Raw genomic sequence first — 13,033 nt, 5'->3', positions numbered from 1 at the left:
AACAGACTAGTGAGGGTCAGTTGGGTTGTTACTAACACGAAATCACTACTAGGGAGTGATGACCTCCTAGAGGTGTGATTTGGGATAATGAACCCACCCTCTGGCCAGAAAGAGGTCTTAGGGTCCTGGCCATCACCTTCAGAGTCCTGGACCTTTGTTCTGAGAACAAAACACAACAGCGTTATGGCTGGCACTTTTCAGAATGGCTTGGGGTAAGTCCCACTTAAAAAGCAACAACATTGTGATCATCCTCTCTCAGAAAAGTCAGACTTAAGAGAAAAAAACTGTTCAGTTACTACATACCTAGTTGGGTTTAGTTGGCAAGGGTGAAAGGAAAAACTTGCTCTCCAATGGTACAACCTGCCTTCACTTGAGAAAAAAATTAGTTCCTGGGTAAAACTGCTGATCACGTCTTCTTTTTCCAAGCTGAACAGATTTCTGCTTCAAAACAACTTTATAATTTTCCACTGCAGTGTGGAACAATATAGATACCTTATAAGCACTGTGTCTCCAAGCAGGGTGGTTCATCTCAGTTGTTTATTTTCAGTCTCTCCGCTCCAAGATTTTTCAAAAGATCAAAACAAAAGACTCCCTATTCCCAGGTCTGAATAGAGTTTAGTAATGAATGTGTAAGCCCATATGTTCCTCACTGTTCTAATGTTATAATAAATTCTGGGCTAGGGCAGACTGCTAAGACGTGCTTAGTGTTAGCTTCTTGTAATGTGAAATCTTATTTGAAAATTTGGTCATGAGGATGGTGAACATCTAATTAAGCTTCTGAAGAAAGAACAATTAAGTCAAGGGACTGGCATCTTTAGAGTTGGAAAGTTTCTTCACGTGAGCCTCCAAAATAAAAAATTAGCTCCTGATTTCTTTCTCATTTTCTCTCTCTGTCTCTCTTTCAATAAAGCCATTCTCTCTTACAAACATACCCTCTATTGGATATCACTTCCCATTCTTCTGACCAGATAAAGGCAGACTGAACGTCCTTTATCATTTACTTCCATCCTAAATCAAACCTCTTTGAAGATCATATGTGGCCAACTTGTAACTCTTGATGTTGCTTTCATGGAGTATTACTCCTGAGCTTTGATCCTGCTACTCTCTAACTAGAGGAGAGAAAAGGAGAAACTGAGAGAAAAGAAGAAGGGAAAAGAGATCGAGAGGGAAGCTTTGAGGCTACTGGACACAGAGGATCAGGTGTAGCCAGGGTTGGGCTTGTCCAGGTACCTCACATTTTTCCACAGGGGTGAGGTGGCAGAGGTTGGCGGCCACCAAGCTCCACCTCACCCAGCTCTACTTCTGATCCCCAGCAACAATACCAGCCCATAGAAACCGTAACCACAGAAGCTCTGCCCCATGGCCTGACTACAACAGAATCTGTCCTACTTCTGTGAAACCTGGTTGGGGCTTAGCCCAGGCCTTAGAAGATTGGTCTGGACTGAATTTAGCTAAGAGGGGAGATTACCTCTGTCCTCTCATTTCAGATCTCCTGAGATTCCACCTAGAATGCATGATATTTTGTGCATCCAACAGATTCCTTGTGCCTGCTGAATTAGAGTATGTCAGGTTGGACTTGTCTGCTCTGTGACCTTGGGAAAATCACTTCACTTCTCAGCGCCTCAGTTTCCTCATTTATAAAGTGGGGATTGAGACTGAGTGTCCCACCTGAGACAGGGACTGTATCCAACCCGATTTGCTTGTATCCACCCTACCACTTAATACGGTGTCTTACACTTAGTAAGAGCTTAACAAATACCATAATTATTATTATCACTATATTATTATTGTTATTCTTAAAAAGCTACTTTCCTGGAATAATCCTGTTTGCCATTGTCCAAGTAGGGTAGCATCATCATTAGCTATAAAAATATGAAATTTAGGCCAATCTTCAGAGGTGATTTCACTCTGCCAATATGCAGAGTTAAACCATTGGGAAAGAAGTGTGTTAGGAGTAGAAACCATTCTGTCTGTCAGAAGAAACAAGAAGGTAGTCAGGAACATGGAACAACAATTCCATGTTGCCTTTTATACGAAAGAAAATCTTTGCTAAGAAATTTGGTCATTTAGTCACACAATTTGAAGGGTGGTGAAAGCCATGCCAGGTATCTGGGTATCCCCCACAACACCCTGGAGGAGCCTTGACACTTGTGAGATGGACATCAGGGTGGAGATTGAATTTAGCCCCTGCCTTTGGCATTAAAAATCTACACGTCAAAAAAAAATTCCCATGGATTGGGTGGTGAATGCTTTAATTGAGTTTCTGTTTGTATGTGTTTATTTATGAGAGACAGAGTGAGACAGAAATAATCAGGTGTACTTACCTACTTAGATTATGAAGGATGGGTGTGATTTAATTATCTTGTTTATCTTGATTAACAAAGCTTAACATTCTGTTGAACACATAATACTCAATAAATGCCATTAACTACTATTTCAGCCTTTGCTATTCATCCACCCTAAAGAAACCTTCACGAACAAATCTCTATATAGGTGAGTTTTATACTATCAATGAAAAAATAACCCAAACTGTGTATGTGTTTCCCCTCACTAGGCAGCAATAAGGAAAGAACTAAATGAATTTAAAAGCACAGAAATGGAAGTACATGAAGAGAGTCGACAGTTTACAAGGTGAGTAAACAAAATGTCTTTTGACCTAAAGCTATTTCAAAGTAGCAAGGAAATCACTTCTACCTTTCCTAAAACTTATATATCAGTAGTGTTGTCTCTACTAGAGTCTTTAACTTTCAGGAGTTCTACTGACACCAAATTAAAGGTATAAAATTTTTGGAGGTGAAACTAGAGAAAACTAAGTTGCTAATTTTGCATTGGAAGCTTGGCTTTCTTTAGAGAACCATTGAAGAGAAAGGGAAGATAAAATGCAAGCATCTCTATTTCCTTTTTATAAGAGCAGAATTATTTAAAATGGTAAGTTCCAGGTTTTGTCTCCTGGTGACACATATCAGACCATTTCTTAGTTTCACTTGGATTTTTCTGGGGCAGGAAGGTAAAGATCAAGAGGAAGCTATTTTCTTTGCTGCTGCAGCTTGGCCTCAGCTGCTTTGCTGCATAATGGCACCCAAAGCCTAGCAAATGTGTGAATACTTTGAAGTTTCCTAATCCTCCTCGACCTGTCAGCTGCCTTTGACACTGTCAACCATCCCCTTCTCCTCCACATTTTATCTCACCGTGGCTTCATGGATTCCATCCTCTCCTGGTTCTCCTCTTATCTTTCTTGCCGTTCATTCTCGGTCTCCTTTGCGGACTCCTCCTCCCCCACCCATCCACTAACTGTAGGGGGTCCTCAAGGGTCTGTTCTTGGCCCTCTTCTGTTCTCCATTTATACTCACTCCCTCAGTGAACTCATTCACTCCCACAGCTTCAACTATCATCGCTACACAGATGATACCCAGGTCTACATCTCCCCGTTCTCTCCCCCTCCTTCCAGACTCGTATCTCCTCCTGCCTCCAGAAAGTCTCCACCTGGATGTCTGCCCAACACCTAAAACTCAACATGTCTAAAACTGAACTCCTTATCTTCCCTCCCAAACCCTGTCCTCTCCCTGACTTCCCTGTCACTGTGGACGGCATGACCATCCTTCCTGTCTCACAGGCCCGCAACCTTGGTGTCGTCCTTGACTCTGCTCTCTCATTCACCCCACACATCCAATCTGTCACCAAAGCCTGCTGGTTTCATCTTCACAATATCGCCAAGATCTGCCCTTTCCTCTCCATCCAAACTGCTAACTTAATGGTACAAGCTCTCGTAATATCCCGACTGGATTATTGTGTCAGCCTCCTCTCTGATTTCCCTTCCTCCTGTCTCTCTCCACTCCAGTCTATTCTTCATTCCGCTGCCCAGATCATCTTCCTTCAGAAACACTCTGGGCATATCATTCCCCTCTTCAAAAACCTCCCATGGTTGCCTATCAACCTTTGCACGAAACAAAAACTCCTCACTCTTGGCTTCAGAGCTCTCCATCACATTGCCCCCTCCAACCTCTCCTCCCTTCTCTCTCTCTACTGCCCACCTCATGCACTCTGCTTCTCTGCCGCTCACCTCCTTACATTCCCCCATTCGTGCCAGCCCGCCTTCGACCCCGGCCCACGTCCTCCCACTGTCCTGGAATGCCCTCCCTCCTCACATCCACCAAACAAACTCTCTTCCCCTCTTCAAAGCCCTACTGAGAGCTCACCTCCTCCATGAGGCCTTCCCAGACTGACCCCCCCTTTCCTCTGCTCCTCCTCCCCTCTCCCCCACTCTCTACCCTTCCCCTCCCCTCAGCACTGTACTTGTTTGTATATATTATTTATTATCCTATTTATTTTGTTAATGAGATGTATATCTTCATTATTCTATTTATCTTGAAGATGTTGTTTTGTTTTGTTCTGTTCTGCTTTGCTGTCTGTCTCCCCCCATTTAGACTGTGAGCCAGTTATTGGGCAGGGATTGTCTCTATCTGTTTCCATTGTACATTCCAAGCACTTAGTAAAGTGCTCTGCACATAGTAAGCGCTCAGTAAATACTATTAAATGAATGAATGAAAGTTTAAGGGAAGAGACAGTGGATGCCAGGATGTAATAGAAAGGGAAATGTGGTCTCCTCCAATAAATTACTCTAATATATTGGTTATCAAACTTTTTCAAATTAGGGCACCAAAATTCATATTGTTGTGTTTAACCTCCCTGATCTAGACATATTCAGCTCTGTTAAACCTCTTTTTCCATGTGGCAGATTTCTAGTAAATATTCTTGCTTAGGATTCAGGCTTCATTCCATTTCAACAAGAAAAACAAGTTGGATATATCTGGTTGTTGCCACATATTTTCAAAACCAAATGTTTGAGGTAATGTATCATATCAAAAATGCAATAATTTTCAAAATTGGAGTTCACAAGAAAACCACTATAGAGATATCAGTAAAAGCTACCCTGAGCTGTTCTTTATTTCTATTTCTCAGATACCTTGGTATTGAGGAAATGTGTAGTTGTCCTTTGCCCAACCTGCTTACCTTCTTCCACTCTCTTTTGTCTTTCCTTGTGAGTAATGACATCCGATAAAAACGTCTAATAGATAAACAGAACAAGTATCTCAGAAGATTTGACAGTTCTGATGTAGGGAATAAAGGTCTGTATTCATTATCAAGCTGCAGAACTTGGAAATGAAGCCTTGTTTTAGAACACAGAGGTTGTATTCTTGAAAAGTCTCACCTGTTGCTATGTCAGACACACAAATTATTTCTTTTGAGACTATGACATCTGGTATTCAAACAGGCTCATGCTACCGGACAAACTTTCCCTAATTCTCCAAGAGTATTCTAGCCAGAACACTGGTTTTTCCTTCTCCTTCTCCTCCTTGTCCTCTTGTTCCTTCTCCTCCTCTTCTTTCTCTTCTTCCTTTTTCTCAGCCTTCTCTCTACAAAATTTTTAGTTTTGATAGTCAGGCCCTATTTATTATCTATCAAAGGACAAGTCAATCCACACTAAGGTTATAAAAAAAATTCACCTCTTTCTTTAAACCTCACTCAAAAGAAAACAAAACCAAGTAACAGGATTGATGGGTCTTTTATGTGACCCGTTTTCCTATGTTGCCCAACCTGCTCTCAGCCAGCAAAAACAATCACTGGCTAGCAAAAAGGAATTGAAGATCAGTGTGAGAATATGATAAACATCACATTTTTTAAGAGTAGAAAACAAACAAAAGTGTGGAGAGAGTTTTTCATAAAATATTGCAATAATGATTTGACTCTAAAAGTCAAAGCATTATTGAAATATTTTTAGAGATTTATCAGTGAAGTTAAATTAATAATGTTGGTATTTGTTAAGTGCTTACTATGTGCAAAGCACTGTTCTAAGCGCTGGGGGGATACAAGGTGATCAGTTTGTCCCTCAAGGGGCTCACAGGCTTAATCCCCATTTTACAGATGAGGTAATAATAATAATGTTGGTATTTGTTAAGCGCTTACTATGTGCCGAGCACTGTTCTAAGCGCTGGGGTAGACACAGGGGAATCAGATTGTCCCACGTGGGACTCACAGTCTTAATCCCCATTTTACAGATGAGGTAACTGAGGCACCGAGAAGTTAAGTGACTTGCCCAAAGTCACACAGCTGACAAGTGGTAGAGCCGGGGTTCGAACCCATGATCTCTGATTCCAAAGCCCGTGCTCTTTCCAGTGAGCCACGCTGCTGAGGCCCAGAGAAGTTAAGTGACTTGCCCAAAGTCACACAGCTGACAAGGGGCAGAGCCGGGATTAGAACCCATGACCTCTGTCTTCCAAGCCCAGGTTCTTTCCACTGAGCCATGCTGCTTCTCTATTTTGAGTATTGTACTTCCAGTGTACTTTTCCAAGCATTGAGTGCAGGGCGTTGCACCCAGTAGGCACTCAGTAAATGCCTGCTACTTGTCTTATTTTAAAAAGACTAATAAATGCTGTCACAAGGTTTGGAGAGGTTACTGCACTCTCTGTTGTAATCACAGGTGGTACCTCTCTGCTTATGTCTCTTTGTTGCATTGGACCAAGTGTTGTAGAATGATACTTTGTAAGTGTCTAATAAAGAAGAATAATTATTTAGCATTTAGTTCTAATTCCAGTTAGGGAAAGAAGAAAAGAAATAGGATCATAAACTGGTACGTAGGTTTAGGGGATTTCAAAAGACTGTCAAAAGACTTTATGTGAGGGACAAAATCTGATGGAATAGAGGAGAGTCAATCTGTCAGTGGTATTTGTTGAGCATTTTTGGTGGGCAGAACACTGTATTAAGTACGTGGGACACTGGGCAGAACACTGTACTTAGCACATAGGGCATTGTGGGCAGGGAACATGTTTGCCAACTCCCTTGTACTGTACTCTCCCAAGTGCTTGTCTGTCTGTCTCCCCCGATTAAACTGTAAGCCCGTCAAAGGGCAGGGATTGTCTCTATCTGTTGCCGATTTGTTCATTCCAAGCGCTTAGTACACTGCTCTGCACATAGCGCTCAATAAATACTGTTGAATGAATGAATGAAAGTGCTTAGTACTGTGCTCTGCATATAGTAAGCACTCTATAAATACAATTGATGATGATGAGGGTACAATATGCTCCCACAAGGAGCATACAGTGTAGCAGAACCTTTTTGGAGACCCAGCTGTAAATTTATTTCTCTCTTTACATGAGACTAAAAATCAAAACTTTCATTCTTTCTGATAAACAAGCTTCTGAGGAAGACTGTTTATATTAAACCTGCTTTTCAGATGAGTATGGACCACGCAGTAGATGCGGGTTTAAGAGTGCTTTACAGTTGTAAACCTCTGGCCATTAAATTTTGGTGCAGCGCAAGATGGTTGCTAAGGGAGCTGATTCACTTCCCCATAGCCATTTAAGTAACGCAGGAGAACGGAACTGATTCTAATTCTAGATAAACAGTTACAAAAGAGATTCAACTCCTCCAAGTAATTTGTTATGGATTGTCTTTGTTGCATTTGGATCCTGATCATTTAGTTTGGCACATCAGGCAGTTGGTGCCAGGTGGAGTGTGCCTCTTTTACGCTTCTGCTGTCATCCAGAGATCTATATTACATGAGGGTAATAGAATTTGTGGAATGTCCTCGAGTCCAGTGATGCCTCAATCTATTGCCATTCAGGACAATGGCATCTCTAGTTTGGACTTGGGAGTCTTTATTTTTCCATTTGATTCCAGTCTCTGTGATTGCTGGTTTCCCCAAAACTTCTGTATGACTCAGGAAATTCAGCTCCTCCACTTGGCTGCTGTGTGACCTTGGGCAAGTGACTTCACTTCTCTGTGCCTTCGTTACCTCATCTGTAAAATGGGGGTGGAAGGTGTGAGCCCCATGTGGAACAGGGACTGTGTCCAACTCGACTTGCTTGTATCCACCCCAGTGCTTAGTACAGTGCCTGGCACATAGTTAGCACTTAACAAATACAATCTTTATTACTATTTAACTTATGTATTGGAGATGGTAATTATAATAATAATTAAGGTATTTGTTAAGCACTTAATATGTGCCAGGCACTGTAGTAAGAACTGGACACCTCAAGAGTTTACAATCTCCTTACTACCTTCAGGTAAGTATTTACCCCGGGTTTTCAAATGGAGAAAATGAGGTTCACACATTCGCTGCTCAAATTAGAAATTGAATTCAAGACAATTGAAATATGTACCTTTGTATTTGCCATTATGTTAAGCCATTGTTTTCTGAAAATGCTCAAGTAAATGGTATCTTTTGAACAGCCCCAAATATATAAGCTTTCTGGAACTATCACTGATTTTAAAATACATATTTTTATAATTTAATCTGTGTAAGAATCAGATAATAAGGTCTCTTTATAGAGCAGACTCTTAGAATTGTGTTTGATTTATTTTCAGGTTTCATCGTCCATAATGTAATGGAAGACTATTGTGAAACAAATAATGATAACCTTTGGGGAAAGTGATGCTTCCTGAAGACCTGATATTGCACTGGAATTTGAGAGAGAGAGAGAGAGAGAGAGAGTGTGTGTTTGTGTGTGGGTATGGGTGTGCATGCTGCAGCTTAACCTGTGGTTAAAGAAGAGAGTGGCCCTCAACTTTATTAAAGAAGGTATACTCCCCTTTATTAGAGAGCTCAGATGCTGGAGGAAAGGAAAGGGCACAGTGATCCTTTCTTCCTAGCAACTGTGTTGATAATAAGAAGTATTAGGGTTTCCATCACCAGTTCATGTGGTTTTGTTAATTTTTCTTCATCAGAATTTTTGACCGAGGAAGATTAGCAGAAGACAATCATTGGGCTTCCTGATGCCAGGAACTCAAACCTTACAGCATGATATTCAAGGAAAGCTGGGAGCGGGACTGTGGGGAGTGAGGCAGGGAGGGGAGGGAAAATAAGAAAGAGCACTTCACTTGTTAAGTTAGCAAAGAATTGAGGAAAGAATGATAGTGACAGTTACAAAATAGGAACTCATGGACTTATCCTGTGGGGATGACCTCCTATCCCAGGAATATTGTTCTCATTTCATGAGTACTAAAATACCGTTCAGTAGTTTCAGTTTGTGGTGCCAGTGAACCCAGTTGCCAGAAATAAGTTTCTGAATGTATTCATGCATATTTTCCTTAAATACAAGAAGCTTAATACAGACTCTAACAAGCATGCTTAAAAAAATATGTTGCATGTTCAAGTAGCATAGCTATACATGCTTTACATTTTTTATACTCTTACCCAGTGTACCTTCAAGGGCAATTGTTGGAATTTCAGGAGCAGGAATTAAAGGGCAGAAATGACAGAATCCTGTGTTTCCGGATGAGAAATGAGACTCTTTTGATCTGTCCCACAAGTTTTGGTTTCTCATTGTCACCAGCATCCCCTGATTGGAGTTAGAGGGTATTGACTAGCATGACATCCTTCTATTCTGAATCCAAACAAAATAATTATAGATACAAATGTACTGTTTTGACTAGGCCTGGATAGTGATGAACAAGCCTGCATTTTTTTTTTAGCTTAAGTACTGCATTAAGTGGATCCTTTGAATCGCTGCTACCAAAAAAAAAAAAAGAAATGTGAATCAATACTCATCGAGGGCCTTTAGAAAATCGCCTGTTAAATTGTATGTGAAGAATGCCTAGTTGCTTCTTTAAAAGTCTGTAAATTGCATTTGGTAATTCATGAGTACCTTTTAGCAAAGTATAATTGTCAGTAACATTAGAGTTTGGAAAGTAACATGTGGCTTCAATTTGAAGTTGAATCTACATAGGTCTTTCACCATCCTAGAGCATTGTTTACACTAAGAAATTTTTTAATGTCTTACATGCTAACACCTTTCCTTTGAGTAATGTTCACAGAATGACATTTCTGTTCCCAATGCCCATCGCCATATTTATTCTCTTTATCCTTTTTCGAAAGGAAAACAATTGGAATTTTTTTAAAAACAGTTAAAATTGGAATGGTAATGCAATATGGATAATAGCTTTGCTTTTTCCCCCCAGAGTTTGGGATGAATTCTCTGGCATTTTGCAGTTCATAATACTGAGATTGTAATTTTAGATTTCAGACTAGAAGCAAGCATGCAATCTAGTAGCTAAATTTAGATATTTTCAATAACTAAATGTGGAGCTATTGGATCAATTTTTATAAAAGACTTTAAAAAATCATCTGGGTCCTCTTTATTGGAAGTAGGCTAACCCAGTGACTTTATTGGGTTTATATGTTGGTGTGACATTGGAACATTTTCAGATTCTGTTGAACACTGTGCAGAATAATTATGGGGAAAATTGGTAATTAGAATAGCCAGTAATTAGAATAGGATAGAATTAGAATTGAATCAATTGGGAACATTGAAAGCACAGAAAAAGTTAACAAATTCTGTTCCTTTCTGTAAATAGAGAGGGTAGTTTTGTTGCAACAAGTAAACGGTGCAAAAGAAGGATCTTCATTTTCATTTAGAATCTGATGACTTTCATTTCAGATAATGGGATTCCATTCCATGCCATTATTCTCTAAGTAACAAATAAGCCCACTTCTAGCTTTTGGTGTTACCATCATGAAAAACCTGACTGAGACGAAGACTTAATGTTACACTGTGTGGTTTGCGCTGTCTTGTTTTTCACTGTTACGTGCAAATGCTCACAGCCAGTTTCCCAAACAGCACATCATGTTCTATCCAGATAGATGTGCGTTGACATTAGAATGCTCCCTAATGGTGCTCTCTCCAAAACACATACTAAAACACATTTGGAAGACCTGAGCATAGCCGATCTTCTTCATAACTATACCCTATCACCACATATATTTATAAGCCTTCCTGCCACCCCAGGAGAGTTGCCCTGCTGAAAAACCTCATATTATCAAAAGCTTGATACCATGTTATCAATGGTAACGTAGGCATTGGGAAAAATGGTTGGAAATTAATGGAAAAATTCAAGAGGGTTTATGGATGATGAAAAAAACCTACTAAGGTTTGTTTTAAGCAATCTGCTTTGCCTGATCCTTTCTCTAACACTTATCAATAGGTTTTTAGCATCTCAGTTTTCAACCGCTAAAGTCAGTAACCGGTAAACAGTTGTAAACTGGGTCCTTTTGTTAATGTTTATGAAGTACAGATAAATGTTACCTTTTGATTCATGCTTTTAGAAAGCATTCCCCGCAGAATCATATCTAATGAATTCACAGATGTATTATAATGGCTGTGTTCCCCTGTTTTTCCATTGCACCCTATCCAAACTGTGCTCTAAAATATAGTGTTCTTGCAAGAATGCTTGTTTTGATAAAAGGAGAAATTCTGGTTAGTCAAAAATGAAAGGCTTAAGTAATTCAATTCTCCTCTTCCTAAAGTGGGAATGCCCACAGGCAGGAAGAGGAAAATCTGTTTGTTCTCAGTATGGGACTGATCTCACACGAGTATATACTATCATCCACTGCATATTCCAATTTGTGCATTGTTAAAGCCTGACTTAAAGGAAAGTAACATAAAGCAGGAAAGGCAGAATATGTTTACCAAAATAGCCATTCTGATCCCTTTATATAGTAGGAAACTCAATTTATTATTTTGCAAGCAAGGGGACAGTAAATAAATTCATGACTATGAGCCAATTTGTATTCTGAACAGCAAGGCTTTAGCAATTATTTATTATTATTATTATTTTAAGTGCCAGACCTCCTCACCATCAGCCCAGTTCCCAGGGACAGTGAATGCAGAAATGTGTAGTTGGTGCTTTCCAAACAATCCTGACTCACCTTTTGCCATCATTCTATAACCACTGACCTCCTTTTTGCCTGCTCTCTTAATATGGGGGAACCTGTGAAAGCTGCCTCATCCATGTGCATGTACAGAGGACAGAGCCCTTTCAGGAGGACCTTTGTTTGCACAGTTGTACTACTCTGGGAGGTAACTGCCATCTTTGAAAGGTCAGAGCAGTTACCAGAGAAGATTAGGTTTATCTGAATCTCTGCAGCTCCAGAACTAGTCAGCTTAAATCATCTCTTCAGAAACCCAGAGAGAGATGAAATATGTAACTATTTCCCCTAACAGTGAAGAGGGAAAAGAATAGAGTTAGAAGTTTCACACTCTTCCAGTCAAAGATGAGGCTGAACGGTTTTAATAGCCTCAGTACAACATCATCCGAAGTAATGAATTAGTAGTTTATATCATAGAAACCTTTTGAACAAATCTCAAATTTTGGGTGACTTTCAGATGTAACAGATTAAAAAAAATCAAGGGAAAAGACATTTAGAGTAAATCCATTTCCCTGTTCATAAAATGAAAAGGTTCCCAAGGAGTAATTCTAGTCCTTTCAAATGAGGCCATTTTATGATGGAAAACTAAAGTTTAATTAATAGTTGTTTTGTTTTTAAAAAAAAATCCATTAAAAACTCTGATTACCAGCAGAAAAGTTGTATATACATTAAGAAGGTATTTAGTTACAAGGAAAAGCAATCAAATGATTTTCTTTTCCGTAACAGGATGGGCTCTTAGGTTTCATTCTCCCTTTCCCTCTGGCAGCAGAAAGAAACATGATTCACTACTGCTTCTATAAATCTTAGTAATGTAATATGGTAGTAGAAGGAAAACATAGAATCTCAGGGATTCAGGTTTCAGAAGGTGGTAAACATTTCAATTCACTGCTTAGAAAACAAAACAAAACTATTTTAAGAATAAATCCAAAGTACTGAATGAACAAAAAAGGACTCCAAAATTATGTGAAGGTTGTTAAGTGAAAGAAAAATATTTTTCATTTCAGGATTTATGGCCTGCCCTTCTCTCCTGGTTCAGCTCATTTGAAAACAGGGGCACCCATTTAATCAATCAGTTGTATTTAATGAACACGCACTGTGTGCAGAGCACTGTGTTAAGTGCTTGGGAGTACAGAGCTGGTAGACAAGGTTCCTGCCAACAACAAATGTACAGTCTAGAAAATAACAGTGTTAACATTGAATTTCCTATTGTGTCACAGTTTTATCAAATAGGAGTTTTATGTCTTTTAGAGTTGGTGTACAACTTCCATAAATTATCATTTTGTCATGTTTTTCTCAAGATGGAAAAAAAAGTAATCTCACAACAAGTAA

At 39.6% G+C, this 13,033-nt stretch overlaps 1 protein-coding gene across 7 annotated transcripts in view; it reads left to right on the top strand.

The window, feature by feature from the left end:
- Positions 1-11,573, top strand: part of PHACTR2 (phosphatase and actin regulator 2) — a 212,020-nt gene extending 200,447 nt beyond the window's left edge. For all 7 annotated transcript variants that reach the window (XM_039911158.1, XM_039911163.1, XM_039911157.1 and 4 more), the window contains 2 exons: positions 2,555-2,631; positions 8,365-11,573. In XM_039911158.1, coding sequence (XP_039767092.1) covers positions 2,555-2,631; positions 8,365-8,380 — 93 coding nt within the window. In that variant the 3' untranslated portion in view covers positions 8,381-11,573. The remainder of the gene's footprint in view (positions 1-2,554; positions 2,632-8,364) is intronic.
- The last annotated feature ends 1,460 nt before the right edge of the window (positions 11,574-13,033 follow it).

Source organism: Ornithorhynchus anatinus, chromosome 2, assembly GCF_004115215.2.
Source record: "Ornithorhynchus anatinus isolate Pmale09 chromosome 2, mOrnAna1.pri.v4, whole genome shotgun sequence".
Classification (NCBI taxonomy): domain Eukaryota; kingdom Metazoa; phylum Chordata; class Mammalia; order Monotremata; family Ornithorhynchidae; genus Ornithorhynchus; species Ornithorhynchus anatinus.
The sequence above is the reverse complement of the archived record's forward strand: the minus strand, read 5'-3'. Positions and strand labels throughout refer to the sequence as shown.